The sequence below is a fragment of the Oxyura jamaicensis genome, chromosome 2 (assembly GCF_011077185.1).
Source record: "Oxyura jamaicensis isolate SHBP4307 breed ruddy duck chromosome 2, BPBGC_Ojam_1.0, whole genome shotgun sequence".
NCBI lineage: Eukaryota > Metazoa > Chordata > Aves > Anseriformes > Anatidae > Oxyura > Oxyura jamaicensis.
In genome coordinates this window covers 8,562,522-8,583,463 of record NC_048894.1, presented here as the reverse complement: position 1 = coordinate 8,583,463, position 20,942 = coordinate 8,562,522, and the positions used below count along the sequence as shown (strand labels likewise).

At 41.8% G+C, this 20,942-nt stretch overlaps 1 protein-coding gene across 5 annotated transcripts in view; it reads right to left on the bottom strand.

Moving 5' to 3' along the window:
* Positions 1–14,383, bottom strand: part of RBM33 (RNA binding motif protein 33) — a 99,200-nt gene extending 84,817 nt beyond the window's left edge. For 3 of the 5 annotated variants that reach the window (XM_035316566.1, XM_035316567.1, XM_035316569.1), the window contains exons 1-3: positions 14,126–14,382; positions 4,724–4,802; positions 55–103 (exon numbers count right to left, since the gene is read on the bottom strand). In XM_035316566.1, the coding sequence (XP_035172457.1) occupies positions 55–103; positions 4,724–4,802; positions 14,126–14,153 (156 nt within the window). In that variant the 5' untranslated portion in view covers positions 14,154–14,382. Of the gene's footprint in view, positions 1–54; positions 104–4,723; positions 4,803–14,125 lie in introns of all 5 variants that reach the window. The other 2 variants (XM_035316570.1, XM_035316568.1) reach the window with 2 other exon arrangements.
* Positions 14,384–20,942: the final 6,559 nt, after the last annotated feature.

The window sequence follows — 20,942 nt, the reverse complement described above, 5'->3', positions numbered from 1 at the left end:
GAACAAGATTCACATTTCAGTATCTGTAACAATTCACTTTAATGCATCTCTTACCTTTTTGCCAGCGAGCAAATCCTCTCCAAGCAAATCATCATCAAGTTCACTGGAAAATAATAACAAATTTTGAAAAATTGAACCTTAGAAAACAGAAATAAGCACCATACATGACTTAAAAAAATAACTTGAGATTTGTCACTGACTCCACATAAAGCTTTCCTTTTAACAAAGCATTCAGCAAGCTGAAAAAGATGTTAAATCTGAAACACATTAAGTTACACTATTGTTGTGCAAACACTCCATGTTCTGACGACCTCCTTTCCATATCCCTCCAATAATGATACAATATACAGACCCAGACAAAGTGCAGACATTTAAGACACAGCTAGATACGCCTCTTTAAGGCCATTTGGGCAATACTGTCCAAATTGTTGTTTCCCACTTTCCTACAGAAGCAGCAGGTAGGACAGGCACATGCTGTAGGCACAACTCAGCCTCCAGGCCACCACGTGGTCCCAGCTGCATTTCAGGAAGGAGGCGCGTGGGGGCCACCTGGCTTGAGAGGTGGTAAAGCCTAGATTTTTTTATAAACGCCCCCAAATTCAGGAGGTGGAAATAAAGTCAGTTCAGTCAAACAGACCTTTGCTGGATGACAGAAAACAAATGTATGGCTCAGTACCTCTTTGAGAGCGGCTAAGAATTCAGAAAACAGAAACACCTGGCTTACTAAACTTCTTCCATCACATATGGTCTCTTCCATAAAGAGGATGCAACACAAAGAACTACAGTCTCACTATTTAAGATCCTAACTACTTAATTTCATTCTGCCTTCAGCCCAGTGCCAGAAATAGAGAGATTCCCCCTTCTATAGAAAATATTTATTACTGACAAATGCTCATATCAGAACACACATATCCTAATACTAAAATAAGATGGCAGTGATTTGAAATATGAGCTGTAATTCAAGAATGGAAACCTATTTTAACCTGAGTGTCTTGGCAGACCTTAAAAAAGAAAAACACAGGCTTTAGATATTACATAAAAAATAAATACCCCAAAGTGAGAATGGGAACTAAAGATAGGTTCCACTATACTTGAGTCCACAAGAAAAAGCGTATTTGCTACTCTTTTAAAGCAGCTAAGAGGAAATTCATACTGCAGTAATTATGTATAAGACTTCTTTAGGACGACACAGGAATACCTGGAATGACACAGGAGTAATTGAGGAAGCCAATCCCAAGACATATATTAGTGCTAGACAATGATAGGTACATGTCTTTAAGACCTAGCTAACGTACAGATAATGCATGAAAAAAAACATCTGAGAGAACTGACTGTATTCCACATCATCACTAAGCAGGATGTTATCACCAGCACACAATATTTCTCCATACTGACCTCAAACAGTTCCAGGAATGTCTGAACATTAACAAACAGCAACTGCTCTGTGTTCACTGCAATATTAAACAAAAATTGGGACATACAACACATACATCCCAAAGAGCGAAGTGACTAGCATTTAAGCCCTCTTTTCAGAGACAGAACACTCTACACAACAGAGCTGGTTCTAGAAGAATATATCAATAGATATATTCTAAAATAATAGATATATTATTATAAATAGATATAACCGCATGCATATCCTGGAGTTTCTTTAAACCTTTGGCTTATTACATGACAATCCAAAAAGTTTGCACTAGCACTTAAGTGAAGCTCATGACAACAAAGTTTTTTCGTACAATGATATTCACCATTTGCACTAATGATTTTTCTTTGAAATTAATGTTGGTAATTTTTGAATTAACAAATTAACAGTGAAAAGCCTGGACAGTAAGGCAGACATTATCTCAAGCTTCTTCTAACATAGCTAAACCTGAAGTTACAGATCAGAAAGAGGGACCAATATTACCAGATTTATTTAAAGAAACAAACAAACAAACAAACAAACAACAACAACAAAAAAGATTAGGAAATCTTCAGTTAGCATAGAAAACCAGATAGTTGGAAGCCAATACTGCACAAAGCCATACAATACAAGTTAAACTAAAATAAAACTACACATCTGTGACAGTTCCAAAGGCAACCAATCCTCACTATCAAGACACAAAGGTCTTTCCAACACTGCAATTCTAAGAAAACAGGGCAAAAATAATCTAGTTCACTGCTCTCAGAAGAGAGAGACCCATTGCCTGCCCTTCCTCACCTCCCAATACTCAATGTTCCCCTCACTGAATAAATTAGGCTCACCAAATCAGGATGAGAAAAAAAAACACAAAAAGAGAAACTATGAAAAGGGAAAAGTTTTCTGTCAGTATAGAGAAATGAATTGTCTCAGAGAAGGGTCAGAACACATGAATTTCTACAAAAATCAACTCTTAAATCACTCCTGTCATCTCGCAGGATAGCATCAGAACAGCACGTTTTTCCCAAATCCAAGCTTTGGGCTACTTAGCGAGATAAATGTTTAAGTTAACAGCCCGTGATAAACACATCAGACTATATGGCCCTTTCTGGCCTCAGATTTCATGAGCATGTCTCATTAAACATGAGCAGTAGCAAGAACAAGTGTTTAGGAAAAGAATCTGTAATAAAAAAGGGTAATGGGAAAAATTCTCCAAGAACAATGTTACATTTGTACTCCAAAATAACGGGCCTTCCACCTCTCATCTATCACCCTCCAGTGTTTGGGAACAGAAAGAGATCTGGAAATTCAAAATGGTTAAAACGTCTGGGAGACAGGACTCAGTTAAAAAGCAACACATCAGCAATCAACTCTTTTCTAACTGTGTAACTCCCTCACTCTCACCACTTAAAGGCAATTTATGTTGTAAAACAAAGCACGAGGGACCAAAAAACCAAACAGGTCTACTGAGTTCATTCAGCTTTTTCCCCCTGCCATATTCAATAAGCTGTGCCCTGTACTGAACTAGGCCAGTAGTTAGAAAAACTCAGTTACATTAGGCAACAACAAACCCAGGGGTAAGGCATTTACAGCTGCCCAGACAACCACAGAACTTAACGCATCCAAAAGATAGCTTTGCAATCTAGCAAGAACTATCATTAAAACAATAATAATTCCAACACATTTGCAAATGAAATAATGTTCTATCAGATAAAGTTGTAAAAAAATATTTTCTCGGATGATTAGCAAGATGAAACTCCGGAATCTTTAGCAGGGCACCTAAAACAACTTCCCTTACAATTGCACTCAAGAATAAACAAAACATGATTATTCATCATTTCTAATTACACGTAGCTAATAATAACAAGAAAAACAAGCACATAAATGAAAGAACTTTCTTCTAAAACTGCATGCTTCCAAGTCTCAACTTTGTGAAAATGCCCTACAGCCTTCCTCAAGTCCTGTAAAAATAGCTTTGTCACAGGGCATTCACCTCCAGCAACAAGTTCACAACTTCTTCCGAAAGAACAGTTGTTTGACTCTTCCACATTTTCCACAGTAGTAAGAGTAGGGCAGCTGAAAAAAATGGGACCAACCAACATTTAAAAGCCCACCTATTCACACCATTAAGTCAGTTGTATAAGTAAAATTTGCGAAAATTGTATTTTAATACAAAAGCGTTTGCCTGTGATAGAAGCTTTAGTATTCTGGGGTGTACTGTGCTACCTGAAGCACGACACCACAGCTCTGGGGCTGGGAGGCTGCACAGTACAGTGACCTAGCTTGAACAAATTATTTTAATTGCATTCTCAAAGCAGATCAGTTCCTTGATGCAGTTTTCACCATCCAACTCACAAACAACTGTGCTGGCTGGCATGACAGCGCAGCAGATATCCCTCAGAGCAGCAGAACAAACTGTACATTCAAGATATCGTCTGAGTTCCTTATTCATTCTTCCTCACCTCCTACAGCAGTGAAAACTACTTAACCTAGCAGGAATACATGGAAGAGGAAACTAATCCCTTTGGAATGACAATAAGTGTACAGTAGCTGGTTCACTCCCAGAGCTCAGCTCAATGGAAAACTACTTACAGTACACTTTGTTTACCAGCGTCACAGGAGCGATTATTAAATAAGACAAGTTCTATTCCATTTTTTTTTCTCTTTTTACAGTGAAACACACTGACCACTGGCAAAGTTTGAACAAGCTTCTCTGCTAGTAAAAAGGAGTAATAATAAAGCAGTTTAATAAGCAGTGAAAAGTTTCCTACTAGAAAGAACAGACAAGTTTAGCCAGCAGCTAGACTCATCTTTTGCAGTTAGAGTGCCTTCACATAAAAGGATATGCATTTATTCCCCCCCCAAAATAACCAAGTTCATGCATACTTCTAAATCTTTATAGCAGTTGTATTTTCAATAGCATCCTGTATGTAAGCTCAATTACCCTTAGATTTTGAGAAGATGAATTTAAACATCAAAACCTCTCGAATTCAAGTACCAGAAAAAAAAAATCTATTTAAGCCAATCATTAAGACCCTACTAAAGAATTAAGAGGAAAAACGGGGCTCTTATTGTAAATTTAATCACATACCATAAATGCTTTATATTATCTAATTTTAAATGGCATCTCTTCATAGTGCTCTCTAAATTCCTCAAAACAAATGTACATTTGGCACAGTCTAGCATCTGCTGACACATGCATAACAACCAACATCTTCATTAGTATCTGAAAGTTCACTACTGTAAATATTAGAATACAAAATGCCAGAACAGCAAAACACAGCGATGTAATACAGAAGCTAAACATGAAAATATTCTACCCACCTGTCCCAGTCATCATCTCCAGCTCTTCTTCTCCAAGACCTTTCTGCACCAGGCTTATCAAATTGATCAAAGTCATCATCTGTAGGGGGAAAAAAAATAAAGGCAACTACATGAAATAAACCTTATTGAAATTCAAGGAGGTTTCTGAAGCAACAACCACTTCAGTCTGATTGTTTGATTTTTAAGACGATGTAATTATAATTTTTCCACTTTCTATTTTAATGAGACAACCAGATAAATACTGACTTGTTGCAATAATTTAAAAAAAAAAATGTGTAAAAAAGCTCAAGCACATTGGAGATGAAGGAAATTATGTCTGCCAGTCCTCTGCTCGCCTTGGGTGTGACAAGCCTGTCTGCCCACACTGAGCTTTTGCAAGAGTACTTTGAAAACGGCAGCAGACACCAGGTTGGCACAAGGCAGGGAGGTACCAGAACCCTCAAAAAAACTGAGGGAAGTCAGGTGCAAAACACCACCAATACCTCAGCTGGGGCTTTAAAAAAAAAAAAAAAAAAGCTATAAGGAGGTTACCCTGTATACTTAAGTTTGTACATGCCTTCCAAAATAAGACTACTGCTCCATATATTTCTCTCACCAAGTAACCTCAGTTTACTCCGCCAGGTCACAAGTTATTCTTACGCAGCTTAGTTTTTAAATTACAATTTCACTACTTAAAAAGATGAAATCTTCCATTTATCTGCAAAAGAAATGCAAAGCTCCTCTGCTCTGTGCAGACATCCAGCTGACTCGTCACCTGCACACTGGTAACACAAACCAGAACCCCAACCCTCACTCTCCCATCCTCTGGCTACGGCTCAACAGAGAAAGTAGACTAGAAATAGTGTTTTTTCTACCCATTTTAATGACTTGTAAAAGTCAAGTAAATGGACAAATAAAAGTTATGCTCAAGACAAAGGGAAACTGTCTGCACTTTAATCATCTCCAAAATACAGGAAGCCAAACTACCCATGCCTTCCAGCCATCCAGTCTGAATTGATGAACTCTTAGATGCCATGTATTCAGTCATTCTCCTGGCTCAATATGCACTTAAATCTTTGACCAAATACAATACCAGTGATAAACTGCTTTATGTTTTTAAGAGCTTTAAAAAAAAAAAAAAAAAAAAACTCAGCTGCAGCATCCTTTACTGAATATTCCTCACATTCAATGGCAAACCTATCTACTCTATATAAGCAAAATACAGGTGTTAGTGACCAACTGAAAATTAAGAGGAGGAAAAAACATTAAAATTAAAATTTGTTTTAAAAGCCGTTGGTTTAATGATGTTGCCAGAGCTGATTTTTTTTTATCATACACAGATATGAAAATAAGACTGCTCAATATGAATTATAATGCCATACAAATCGTGTATGGCAACTTGCTTCTTCTGGAACAGTAGATAAAAGCAATTCCCCTCAGTCAGGTTCCCCTTTTACTCCCTGTAGATAACTGTATTTTAACAACGTTTCTGTATGTTTGCTAGTTTACACAGACTAACACCACCGAAACAAACCATAACCTTACATTTCTCTGCTCAAACATCTACATATCCCAATCTCCCTCAATTCCTGTTCCTTTCCAACCATAGGAAGAAGCCAGACAGATACCCAGGCATTTACTATCTTCATTCTAACACCAAATTACCCAGTCTTGTGGTCTGTAAAAAATGCCACATTGCTCTCCTTACACTCAAAAACAGGCTGCAGGGATTGTATTAGTCTATTGCTGTTTTAAGGGCACAAATACCCTGCAGTGTCATCGTTCTTACAGCCGAATTGCAGTAACCACTGACTTGATGTAACCACCTCTAAAGGTGGTTTAAGGTAATGTGACTGGGTTTGCAGCAACCCAAAGCAGGAGCACACTAACACAGCTTAAGACAACAATCACCATCTGGAAGGCGGTAACTTCTTAAGCTTTGCCTGCTCCTTGGCAAGAAATTGCAACTTTGCATCCCAGGCATCACTACTAAGAGTGCAGAGCAGAGTATTATAAGCCAATACAACTTGAGGATGGTATCTTAGCTCTGTCATGACTCAATCCAGCACTAAACTCTTACATAGATGGACCTTCAGCCAGGTTTAAATCTAGACAAAGCTACAAGCCAAAATCTCCTTCTCTGCTGACATTTCTCTATAGCAGAAGAAACGCTCTTCAATACAATTCACACAACTTTTCCAGGCCTAATAGTTAAGTTTCACTGCCATAGAAGTGCTTCAACTTATTATCACGACCACTTAAAGAACAATACCAAAAGAGGGACCAAATTCCTGGCATAGATCTGGACCCCTACTCAGCCAGCAACACAAAACCCCCACTCTCCCTCTATCTCTTCCAACTTGTCCAAAATTCTCCCATTTTGCTCTTTAAGAGCAACTCCTAACAAAATCCAAAGCTGCATTACTTCCCTTCAAAGTCCTTTTCACAAGCCCCCTCTGGCAGAACACATACAAAGGCTTCCAAAATGAGTAGCCAACCTGCTTGCAGCAAGTGGGGCTCCTAAGAACTGCTCCACATATGTCCCCACCACCTTGCTGCCATCTGTCTCATCACCCACTTATGACACAAGGATCTTTGGGTCAAAGAGAGAAAGCTTTTCTTTTGGGGCTTTATACTTGTTTGTTCTGTGACAGCTGACGTTGACAACAAGCATTACAAATTATGCCTTTAAGCTCTTAAGCATTGTCAGAGCCCAAAGCAGGCCGTACCTGTCCTTTAGAAAAGCAGGTTACTATGGTCACGCGTCTACAAATGGCTTCATGGTTTGTGAGATTGCAAGCACTATAACAGCACCACAGGTGTAAGGCCTCGGTGCCCATAGCTATAAAATCTCAGAGAGACACTGTTGGTTTTTTTTTTCCATTTCTGAAACTGTATTTTTGTTCTGTGTAGGAAATAACACTGAAAAATACTGGTGATCGACAATCAGCATAACATGTATGGATGTTTCTCCTTGAAGAAGTCAACGTTTGTGTCACGCGCAGTTAAGTGCCATGAAAACTCACCACCGAGCACAGCACAAAACCACTGAGAGCAGCAGCCAAACACTTTTCTTTTTTTAAAATTCTCAGTTCTACTGTGCTGGAGGTGAGAAAAGGGAAGGGGGGAAATCCACGCACGTAAGCCTTTTAAGCAGGAAAATGTCCATCGCAGGATGTGAAATGTTTTGTACTTCTTCCACTGGTATCACTGCAGCCTAGGGAGGTAGTTGTATATCACAGCTGCTACCGAGGCTTGCAGTACAATCAATGCCTATGGCTCCTTGTTTCAATTCAACATGGTCACCAAGATGTGCATGGATTAGCTGAGTTTCTTCAGGAAGATCCAAACAGGCAAATACTAAATACACTGATTCCCGTCCCTAACTTCCAAGCAACATTGTAAGGAAAAAACCAAGGCCTATCACATACCAAAAGAGCACTAACTGAACAAGGAAGCAGGAAAAACCAGTTATGCGGGGGAAAAAAAGAAATAATCCAACACCTGGTTCTCCGTCACTGCAGTACTAAGGAAAATACTGTTTTAGAAGTTTCAGAAAAGTTGGAACACAGACTGACAATGCTGCCTGCTTTGTTAGACCAGCCTGCCTCCCCAGGCTTCGGGGCAGCTGCAAATCCAAATAAGTACAAAGAGTGCCAAACACACTCGGTTCCCTACGCTAAAAAGGTTTCTGTTTGCTTTGTACTTACCCTGCTGCAGCAACAGCAGTGCTGTAAGCTGTTCTACAGCTTATTTTCTGATTTTATGATGTATGATCAGAACTGCTTTTTGTTGGTGCTATTATTTTTTTCCCTGCTTAGTAAGAACTGCTCATCCACACTAGAAATCCACAATTATTTCTCCTTGGCTATACTGATGGCAGTTTCCTGCTCTTTGGTCTCCTTTTCAATAAAACTTATGCTAATCATTTTCTATGTAAAATGGAAGCCTTAGCTACACAGTCAAGTCTCACAAGCGTAGGAGGTGAATCAGCAAGAACACTGCAGAGCAGAGCTTGAGCTCTTACACATCTTAAAATGGTACCAACGTAGCCTAAAAAGGTAGTCCCACATAGCAACTGTTGCTAAGATGGAGTATTTTACTGCAATGAGATGGCCAAAAATTCTCGACTAGGAAAAACAGTTGATGACTACACTGTTCTTGCTACAAATACACCTGCATGCTTTCCGGAAGGCTAACTACACCTTGTAAACCTCCTTAACAGCTCAAAATTTTGTATCTTGGTCCACTTCAGTATTTCACTACCATGAATATCGAACTTTCCATTATTTTTAGGCATTGAGAAAGCATCAAAGATGTCTCCTTAACCTAAACAAGATGGAGAAAAGCTATTTCTTGCAACAATGATCCAACAGTTCAATGGAAAAAAAGCATCACACGCTGCTTACCCAACGGGTCTTTTAAAGTAACTATGCTGTACTGCTTCTGGGCAGAACAGAAGGGAGCTATTAAAAAAAGGGGGGAAAAAGAAATGAAAAAAGGAAAAGTCATTTACCACATGGCAAAACACTTCTCTATGCCTAGATATAACACTGAATGCAGTAATTTCATCTTGATCTATCCCATTCTCCAACATCTTATTTGAAACACTTGACAGCATTACAAGCACAAGTCCCCAGATTAAGAACAGCTTTTATTTATGCAACAGTTTTTGTACGGAGCGTTTTTCTTCATATTTCACTGCAAGATGTTACCCGATACACAGGTATTGTAAAGCCCACATTTCCAGGAACTGAGTACACCACTTAAACGCAGAGCCTAATGGCCAACATCAGTATCTCGCCATGTCATATAGCGAGATGTCTACAACAAGGGACAGAGGTGTAACTGTTCTATTAACACAGGTAGAACAAAAACTTCTGGTAACTAATCACAACAGCATCTAGCAGTAAAAACTCAAGGTCAACACCATCTCCTGAACTGAAGCCTGTGATGTAAGCCAAACATTTTGAAGCAAGCTACGAGTCCAGCTCACTACCACATCATAAAAATCATATTCACCTGGACTGCCTCGTGCACAAGAAAACATGCAGAAATACACCAAACACCAACACTGGTTTGTGTGTTCCAGGACAGCCATCATGTAGTCTTTATATTGGTAAACAATTACTCATTCAAGCCTTAAGTATTCAGTGACTAAGTGTTTGTAACAATACAGCAATTGCACAACATGGCCTTCCACTACTGTATTTGACGGGTTCTTTCCAAATTATTCATATAGAATTGTGTTTTGGCTTCTCAAAGAAATAAAGTAGAAAATTGAATTTCTACGGGAGACAAGTTATTTTCTGCCTTCTTAAAAAGCCGTTTCAGAGTTTGTAATGGTGGAAGACAAGTCACTAACTATAAGCAAGAACAGAACTAATACTGATGTGCCACCAGAAACTGAAGTTCTCTTTGTCATCAGTGCTTGAAAGAAATATCTTAAAGGGAAAGTAAGACTAAAAAAGAACTACATCTAAACACAAGAACAAAAAGGTTTCCAAAGCCCATTTGGATTTGAAAATATATTTGCTTTGGAAATATGTTTTAAATGTGTCATGGTTCCTTGCCTCACAAGCACACTGAACAGCGAATGAAGGCCAAGAGTTTAAATGAAATCCACATGAGTTCGATTCCCAAATGGCTTTGGACACTGATGAGAAATGTCTACTCTCCAGCATCTTTCATAGCCACCAAATGTTACAGTTGGAACTGAGGCTGCGTAACAGCAGAGCATAATAAATGCAACACAGGACCAAACCCACTACTTATTTGGAGGGTTTTTGGGTTGAGCCTGTGACAATCACCACCTTCAGTATTCTAGACAATAAATTCCATAAGACTTAAAATCTGAGGTTTAGTATTTGATGCAATAAAGCATGGTTCAGCTTCAACTTTCATTAAAAATAAGAGGTGCTACGGTTATGTTCAATTTAAATGACCTTAGGTGAGTTAATATTCAGAAAAAAATGTGATTCTTAGTGAAAGGTTTTCAAAGAAGCACTCAAATGTTTTTAAATTGCTGTGTTTAAAGAAAATCTGCTGTCACAATCTCACTCAAGTAGTAACGTTTTTTTGGCACTAGACCTCAGCTGATACAGAAGTCCATGTATTTGTATCTCACAAATTGCAAACTGTGTAGGCCTTTGTCACTTTGGAGTCTGTGTGTGTACATTCCAATACAAATCTAAGTTATAGTGCCCAGGTGTATCAGTACACCTAGTAGAGTTCAATATCCAGAAACACTCTACCCACCTTCATGCAGGCATAAATGTAGAATCTGTTTCCAGTCCCTGTGTGCTGCTGTCAAGTAGCCTGAAGTACAGCAAATTCAATTTCATTCAGACTGCAGGATATGTACTGTCTTTAAATTGGATAGTGACCCCACAATGCAGGGGACGGTGCTTGCTGTGCTAGCAATATTAGCCTTTTAACAAGTTTTATTAACTGCAGCACAAGAGGTTTTTAAAGCCACTACACTCCTAAGAATACAACAACGGCCTTCAGATTAGCTGAATGAAATTAAAGCAATGACAGCTTGAGTTCATACTGGAGAAATAACAGGCCCAGAGGTAGAGAAGCATCCATTCAGCTACTCTTGGTATAGGACTTCTGAGAAAAATGGGATAGACACATATGGATGGGACCCTCTTCAGCTGTTTCTCTGTCTCCCACGCTCCATCCCAGACCATCATGATTCACTCCAAAGATATCTGCAGTCTAAGTCTTCTAGAGGAAAGTTCATCAGAAGCAAATTAACCAGAAAAGCAGTTATAATAGCTTTCCCTTACCTCAGTAAGGGAGGGTTCATGCTTCCCCTGGCTCTTGCTGGAAGGGTTCCAGTGGTATCAGATGGCAGACAACCAAGAAGCATTCCTTGCTTTGTTTTACTGAGGGTTTGCTGTTTAGTTTTGCTGTAACCACCTCTCACTGAGTAAGATTACTACCATCAATTTACAGCTACATTTTAAACATCAAGAAAGAAAATCAGGAGCTACATGACACAGCTGGTGTATTATAAGCAGATGATGTTGGACTCAACATTCAACGTGTTTGCTCTGGTCCTGATTTTACACGCAAGTTTGCATCAAGCTCGGGAATCACTGCCTTAACCATGTCAACTGATCACTGCAACTATGAGCAGCTATCAGCCCTCAGAGTCCCACATCATCACTAGCAGAGGCAGCCTGAACGTACGTGTTTCGATACGGACTCTCTAGAATAAGCAACAAGTTGAATCAGGCCTCATGGCAAAGGAGCTTGCGAGTTAATATGAAGTTGTGAATCATTCCCAGAGACCTCACAGGCCACCACATAGAAACTTGCCAGTTTATGTTTGTGAAATGTATCACTGCAATAGCTTTAATCATCATTCTTGGTATCTGGTCAGAGAGGTACATACAAGTACTCTGTTATTAAGAATCAAGCCAGTACTTCCCAAGAACTTTAAAAAAAATATATAAATGACCAGTGAGCCTATACACTGTCCTACAGACAAATCACCTTCCATCCCATCAAATGTACTTACAACATTCAGTAGACAAAGCCATTTCATTTTTCAGCCCTGCATCATACCTTTACAGAAGAATTAAAATTTAAACTGAATCTTCAATTACAAAACTCTTACTTTGCCAACTATTACCTTGAAATTAAGTCAAATTGACATTCCATTTCTTCTGCACTTCTTTACCAATTGTTTGTAAGCCCATTTTTTAAAAGAAAGCTCTGTATTGCTATTATGTCGATAATTTAAAGTCTTCGCCCATCCCAAAAAAAAAAAAAAAAGAAACCCTGAGGACTAAATTGAAAACATTACCTCCTAAAGCTAGGACTTCAATTGACTAAAAGTATTTAAGCCAAGTAACCACATATTCCTGGATTCCTTTTTTCCCCACTTATTACTGCTATTGACTTTAGATAGCGGCCTCTTTCCTAACAGAGCTGTACGTACCATTGTACTGTAACTGACATTTTTAGTGGGTTTTTGAAGTGTATTTAGCAACTTCCACCAGGAATTTTACTTGACTACTCAAATTAACATAAAGTGACACCTCTGTTCACCTCTGTTTTCTTCATTTAGCAAGTGTTGCACAGTGATCATCCAGGTTAAAACCACCACTATTTACATAGAGCAAGGATCATATTTAATTGACTGCTATTTTATTGATGAGCTCAGCGTTAACTCTGAACAAACAACTGCTTGAGCCCATTTAGTGCAAAAGCATCCTAATTCAGTTAGACATGAGCAGTATTCCATCACCAAAAAAACAGACTAGAAACTGCAATTGCACCCCTTGGCTGAAGGCTGTCTGTTGCATGAACATTTACACATGGAAGCACGCTTACTCAACTTTCAGCAGTTATAAACACAGGAACTCAAGTGATGTTTCCTTTAAAATAGCCTTTCCTCACAGTACTAGCAAATAAACTTTCACATATAGAACATATACGCAAAGTTTACTTTTACATCAAAAGTAACTGAACCACAGATAACAGCACAAATATATTTGTAAAATAATTTAAACGCTACAGTATAGTTAACACCACTAAACCAAAGCTCAACATCCTTAAAATATTACCAATTAGTGCTGTCCTTTCTAGCCTTTTTCCCAAAGCTTCCAATTTTGAGATTTGGGAATTTCCTTGCAACATTTACCTTCAGCAGTTGTATTTACATGCTTTGTTCACCACTGTTAGCTTAACTGGTAGCTGACTGACCACTCTGGCAAGTGATCCTGAAGAGGAGCCATACTCTTCTCTGTAACAGTTGCTGGCAAGAAAAACTAACTAAAGTCATCAGGAACCTTACTACAGATAAGGATAGATACTGTTAACCCTAACAAGTGCTTAACTAACCTGTTAGTCCTTTCACAAAAGGAGGGCTCAGAACACCAGAAACAGCTATGTTCTCTCAACTACATCTCTCTTGAAGATGGGTCACGTGGGGGATCCACGTATTTTTTTCTTTAAAATCCCTCGATCGAGCGTTTTAATTGTAAAGTTTGCCTACTGCACCAAACAGAACAGCCCTGGCTTTTGCCTGTCACTCAAATACTGCTTGTAGGAGCCAAACGGAAGAGCAGTGGCGCACCCAAGAACCCTAGAACCACGCACTGATTCCACCTTACGCATTCCAACCGAAACGTTCTGCTTCGGGATCATCTGCGAAACAAAATGTTAGTTACTCCTTGGGTCGGAGATCAATTATACGATCGGGACACCCGCACGGTAAGCGTAAAACCACGGTACGTTGCACCTCTAAATAAATAGGAGCCTAAAACACACCCCACCCACCCACCCGGCGGTCCCGAGCCGAAGAACGCGGCTGAAAAGCGTTCGTGAGAGGGAAGGAGAGGGCCCCGCACCCCTCAGCTCCCCTCACCCCCCCGTAAGGCGAGGCCCGGGCCCGCCGCCACCCACCTGCGCCTCCTCCCAGGGCGGCAGCCATGGCTCCTCGCCTCACCCCGGCGGCTCCCGACACCTCTTCCGAGCCGCCCCCGGGAGCGCTGGGACGGGGAAAGGCCCCGGGGAAGGGCCCGGCTTCAGCGCCCGGCGGCCGCCCCTCGGCGCGGCCCGGCCGCAGGAGAACAACAAACTACCACAACATGGCGGCCACCGCCACTGTCGCCGCCGCCGCGCTGCATGCCGGGACAGCGGCGGACCGGCCCTACCCCCGCGGGAGGAGGAGGGAGGGCGGTGCGCGCAGCTGGTTGGTCAGCCAGCCCTTTGTGCGCATGCGTCTCGCTCCCTCCCCTCGGCTCAGCCGGCAGGGTAGAGGAGGCGGGAGTGCGCATGTGCAGATGGGAGGGGGAGCAGAGGGGAGGGGGCGTATAGGTGGGGAGAGGCACACCGGGGAGGGGAGGGGGCGCGCATGCGCAGGGCGGGTGGCGGGGCACGGCGGGTGTTATGGCGACCGCCAGGCGTGGAGGGCCCTTGGAGTGCGGGGAGGGCTGAGGGGATACGGCCGGGCGCTGCCCTGCTCGGCGTCTCTTCAGGCCACCCTAATGCCCCTGTGGGCGCTCCTCTGAAGTGCCTGGGCTCGGCCTCCCCCTCCCTGGCTCCTCACTCTGTTCTTGGCTGCGGTCCCCGGAGCTGAGAGGACAAGCGGTGGGGTTAGAGCAGGGAGGAGAGGTGCTGCTCCTCGCTCCTCACATGCCTCTGTGGCACTAGGGCCTGTTCAGGCTCTCTGGGGCATCGCTGAAGTGCCCTGTTAGTGTTCGGCTCTGCCAGTGCTTCAGTAGGCTGTAGGGTCTGCCTGGCACCTTGTCTTTAGCTACTTCTTACATGAAGAAAAATAATTAGCAACAGGATCAAAATGCACCCCAAAAGGATTAATTCCAAATTATGAGTGGTTCTCCATCCGTCAGGGTTTGAGCGTGTGGGGAAGCTAAGCTTGGTTAAACAAGTTACTGAATCATATAGGTCCTGCTTGCATCTCCACTCACACCTCACCTCTGTACGTGTTTTTGCTTTACAGGTTCAGTGTCATAACACGCTTCATCCAATTTCATTGCAGACTAAACGTCCTTTTCTGCCATGTAGTGGGTTTATGTGGCAAAGTTTTGGAAGCAGGGGGCCATAGGGGTGGCTTCTGTGAGAAGGATCTAGAAGCTGCCCCATGTTTGGTAAGGACCCCACTGCTGACCAGGGCTGAGCCAGTAAGTGATGTTGTTTGTGCCTCTGTGAGAGCAGATTTAAGATAGGGAGAAAAAAAACGCTGCGCCACACAGCAGCTGGGAGAGTGAGAGGAGTGAGGAACAGCCTTGCAGGTGCCAAGGTCAGTGAAGAAGGAGGGGGAGAGGTGCTCCAGGCACCAGAGCAGAAGTCCCCTGCGGCCTGTGGTGAGGACCATGGTGAAGCAGGCTGTCCCCCTGCAGCCCATGGAGTACCACGGTGGAGCAGGGTTCCACGCTGCAGCCCGTGGAGGAGACCACGGTGGAGCAGGTGGACCTGCACCGACGGAGACTGCGGCCTGTGGAAGACCCCTGCCGGAGCAGATTCCAGGACGGACCTGCAGCCCGTGGAGAGGAGCCCACACAGGAGCAGGTGACCTGGCAGGAGCTGCTGCCTGTGGGGGACCCAGGTTGGAGCAGTTTGCTCCTGAGGGATGGACCCCGTGGTACGGACCCATATCTGGAGCAGTTCTTGAAGAGCTGCTGCCTGTGGGAAGCCCACGCCAGATCAGTACAGCAAGGACTGCATCCCATGGGTGGGACCCCACAGCACAGGGGACGAGAGTGACCGAGAAGGAGCGGCAAAGAAGAATTTCTATAGACTGACCATAACCCCCATTCCCCCGTTCCCCTGCGCCGCTCGGGGGGAGGAGGTGGAAGAGGGTGGATGGGGGGGGAAGGTGCTTTTGGTTTCTTTCCTTTGTTTCTCACTTCTCTAGCTCGTTAGTAATAGGCAATAAATCTTACTATCTCCCTATGCTGAGTCTGTTTTGCCCATCACAATAATTACTGTGCGATCTCCTCGTCCTTATCTCAACCCTTGAGCCCCTTCCATCGTATTTTCTCCCTGTTCCTCTTTGAGGAGGGGGAGTGAGAGAGCGGTTGTGGTGGAGCTCGGTCGCCCACCCGAGCAAAACCATCACATGCCACCCTTTCTATTGAGTGCTTTCCTCTTAGCTTAACTGTGCTCTCCCTTTTTCCAAAGGCCTAGGGCTTCTGTGCTAACAGGGCAGATCAGTTCACCGATCCCAAAGGAAACTAACTCACTAATCCCAAAGGGAACTAACCCACTGAAAGGAGCTGTTCGTTTTCTTTCCAATGGGGGAAACAGAACTTGCAGCATTACTCATGTGCCATGCTAAACACAGTATAAAAATGTGCCTTGGTACACAACAAACTTAGTTTATACTACTTGTGAAGAAGCCCGATCTGAACTAAAGCAATTTAATAGAGCCTCATATAACAGGACTAGTTCAAGCAACCAGCAAAACTTTCCCAGGTGGGTAAGTCCTCATGGAAATAATTAACAATGTTAGTATTTAAATTATCGACGTTATCTGATTAAACCCACGCTATGAGAATAGAGAAGTTCTCATGTCACTTTGTTCCAGGCTCCCTGCAGACTCATCTCTGCATTGCATTTGGTCTCATTTTTTAGCTTTGCTTCACAGCTGTATGGCTAGAGATTTATTCTTTATATATTACTGCAAACTCACAGCCAAATTCTGACTTTAATTTAGGAAACAGACCATCAGTAGTTGCTGGTAATTTAATACGTAGTCCATCTGTCCAGCTCTGACTGCCTTACATGGAGGTAGGAAGTGAAATGCGAACACTACTATCAGTGGTAAAAACCAGGGTGATTTCATGGTGCTGGGATTTCAGCCATTGCATCTTGGTATCCATTTTTCTTTTGGGTATCTGTTTTGCAAAACAAAAGGATTTCCTGGTACGGGAGTGAGTTTAGTGGTCTCTTTAAAGGCTGCACGGCAAGAATCAGCCAGTCTCAGAAGTAGATTTGTTGCAATTCACAACTCTCGTCATAATTTTCTGTATTATTTCTGGCTGAAGCTAGGAAATGAAATATTAAGTGTAAGCAGTATGCACAGTGAGCATCTGAGTGACATTCAGATATGTAAAAGCATATTTGATAGATATTCAGTGCTCTATATTTATGCTTATTTTGATAGCTGATTTGACTTTTTGTGACCATCAATCCAAATGCAAATCAAGTTACCATACATTTCCTTGCATATGCTTAACACAGCTATTCAGTATTAAAGAGGAATAACAGGATAGTTCATTGTAGCTCAGTTTGTTAGTATACGGGTCCTTAAATCATTTTGTACATCTCTGGTACAAAAAGGGTCCATTTCCAGATGTTTGATCAGCAGATGTGGAACAGGGACCCAACCTACAATGACAGAAACAAGTACAGTGGCTTCACTCCCCTTCACTCAGGGCTTTCCTCTCTGTGAATTTTCAAATTCCAGGTGCCATAATTGCTCTGAATTCTGCCTAAAAAACTTCCAACTCAATACTATCTAACCTGTGTTATAAAATGCAAGTATGCCAGAGTCCTTTCTGTAATGGGGGTTGACATCCTTCCCACCTTCTGGAAGTTTTAAATCCATGAATTAAAGTGACTTCATGTGACCTGACCATCAGTTCATTAAATATTTCTGAAAGTTCTGCATAAAAGATTTATTTGCCAGCATGGATTCCAAAGCAATTCCAGCTGTGACTGGGAATCCTACAGACTACCTTGCAAGAGGATTAAGTAAACAACTGAGCCAGAACTCAAGAAGCCTATAACCCCAGCTCTGCACTGGCATGCTGCGTTACTGGGGCATGTTACCTTTCATCTGCTGCATCTCATCAGAGATTTCCCTCTGAAAAATGGGGAGAATAATGCCAAACTATTTTTTTTTCTGATTGAGATCTTCCCAATTATTTTTTGTGTCCTGACTTCTCTGTATTAAGCTGCTGTTTCCACTGCAGTAGACACTATCAGTTTTATTTATGCTAGTTTGGGATATTTTTTTGTTCCAAAACACTCAGTAACTTACTTTTGGAACGGATGCTTTATTTTTGATCTGTTGGTTTGTTTTTCACTTGAATTATTATTATTTTTTTTGCATGCTCACTCAAGGGGTTAAAAAGCCATCAGACAGAAATCTAGTAAAGCAGAATTCCAAGTTTAATTCCATTAAAGACTTAATATAAAGAAATTAAGAACAGCGTTATCAACAGCAAATAGCTCCTAATTCCTTAGAGAAAACATCTTTCTGGCTTATCTTTTACTACAGTGATCTCTTCATGAGCTTTCATTCTAGTCCCACTTGGTTTGGCAAAACCAGACTGCACATCTTGGTTTCCGTAGCGTGGCAGGATGGGTTTGTAGGGTTGGGTAGTGGTGTTCTTGTGCTGAGCCTCTCCTGCCTCTCAGAGGGGTGTCTAACTCTTAGGCACCTCTCTCCATGTGAAGTTAAGACTGTCTTCAGACTAGTTCTTCCAAATCAGACATTAAACTGGTGTTTGGTTATTTCAGCAATGTCCTGTAACGAAGCAAATGTTCTGTTGCACCTGACAGGAGATTCTGCATTTAAAGTGTTCAAATGAGGGATGTGAAAGCGTATTGGCTCTCTTATAGGAGCCTTCCTCGTGTAAGACCTATTGGCAAAGGCAGCAGTCCTCAGAGCCTGCAGTACCTCCTCAAAGATACACAGATGAAATAAATCTTTTCTTTGAACATACTGCACAGAAGGGCAAAAGCAGAGATAGAAGTAAAAGGACTTTGAAAACAAATAGATGTCTTCATGAAGGAGAATAGTATGAGGATTAAAACAATGAAAATATAAGGGAAAAAAAAAAAAGGTGTTGCGATAAATGTTGAACAGAAAACATTTTGAGTGTATCATATCCTGTAAACTAATCCTAGTTTCAGAACCGCAGTGTTCATGTAGATCAGCTTTTGTTGTCACTGTCATTTTCACTGTTTTCTTTCCCCCTTCTTGTTACTTATTTACCCACTTGTTGCAGCTTATCTACCTTGTTGACTGCGATCTACTTGACGCATCTTATTTTGGTTACGATTTCTTCAGAGCAACATGACCCAAGGACTGCTGAAACAGCTGCTAGGGAGGAGAATAGGAGGCCTTCTGTGCTGAGAAATCGTCTAAACAAGCGATATGTCTGTCAAGTGTACTATTAATGTGTATTGTGTGGAGTCCCTGTAAAGCTGGTCAGCCACCAAAGATCCAAATCTCAACAGAATGAATGCACTGTTGAAGTAGGCTGTAAAATATATAAATTATTACCAGCACCAACCCAGGCTGAAGGATATAAATTACAGTCTGGGCTTGATAGCAGCAGCCAGCGAGCAAGGCGAAGGGGAGTGAAGTAATACTGGCCTCCAGATATCCAAGAAGCACAGCCACAAATTTAACTCAGCGTGACATTTGTCTCATATGCAATCCCTTGGCTGATTCCCTGTGAACCAAAGGGGAAGGTGCAGCAGGACGTCTGCGGCCACAGGGAGGTTTAGGCTGTGGCTCTGGGTTGTGGGTATTGCTTTGGACATCAATTTTTGCAATATTTAGTGATCTAGACAAAAGAAGTCAAGAAACTACAGAGGAACCTAGGTGTGAAATGTATTATAGAATGTTATTTGTATATTTTTTTTTCACTTTGGACCCTGAAAGTCTTACTGACTAAGCCTTTGCTTTGTTTCATCAGAAGCCATCTGGTGTCAGGGGCAGCAGGTGAATCAGAGTGAAGCTGACATATAAGGCAGTCCTTCCTCATAAGAATGACTCAGAATAAAGTGCAAAATGTATTAAATGTCCCATTCTTAGCCAAGAGATCTGTACCCCATGATAAACTCATCAGAATAAGTGAAGGTTATAAATGTTTCTTGAGGTTTCCTGACAAGGTGCCAATGTAAGGCATCATTGGCCCTGCCCAAATGCTGAGTTTTGGGAAGGACTTTCTTTTTCTGGACACAGGCTGGCCTGCATCACTCTGTAAGGAGTGAAAAGACAAATGACGACTCCAGGCAAACCTCTAAGCATCACAAGCAGCGTTAGTGGCCCTGGGTCTTGTGGCGCATACCTGGGAGCAAAGCCCTGTGCTCTCTGGAGCCCCTTTCAACTTAGAGACATTCTGCACCGGTACCAAATGTTAGCTCTAATATGTGAACTTCCAGATCACAGCTTATGTTCCTAAAAACTCCTCATACCAGAAGGCTATAATCCTGTTAAGGGCCTCCGGGAGCTACTGCAATGCAAATAATAGTAGCAATAATTAGCTCTGCTTTAATTGATACTGTGTATTCCTCAAATGTCAATGAAAATTTACTTTGCTAAGCCAACAATTTTTCCCCTGGAACTCTACTGGCTTTTCTAGAATTACACAAGGGGTGAATTTGGATCATTGTTGGTTCCTGGCATAAATTATCAGCTGTTGATTCTTTGCCCTTAAAAACTTGGCAAGCATACAGGAAGAGTTTGCCAGACATGCAAGAACTGGGTCTATGCATTTATGGGGAAATCCTCAGGGACTACGCATAGTACAATTTGCTAGAAGTACCCAGCTGTGAAATCCAAGCACTCCTGAATACGACTCTAGCAACTCACAGTGTATTTAGACTGCCCTTGATACCAGTGGTTCCTGGAAACAGTTTTGTTGCCCTCAGATTTATAAAAGGCTATTCCAACTTTACGGAATAGCCCTAACAGGTTTGACTGGCATAATCTGGAGTAGTTTTATGGTTACTCCTGTTT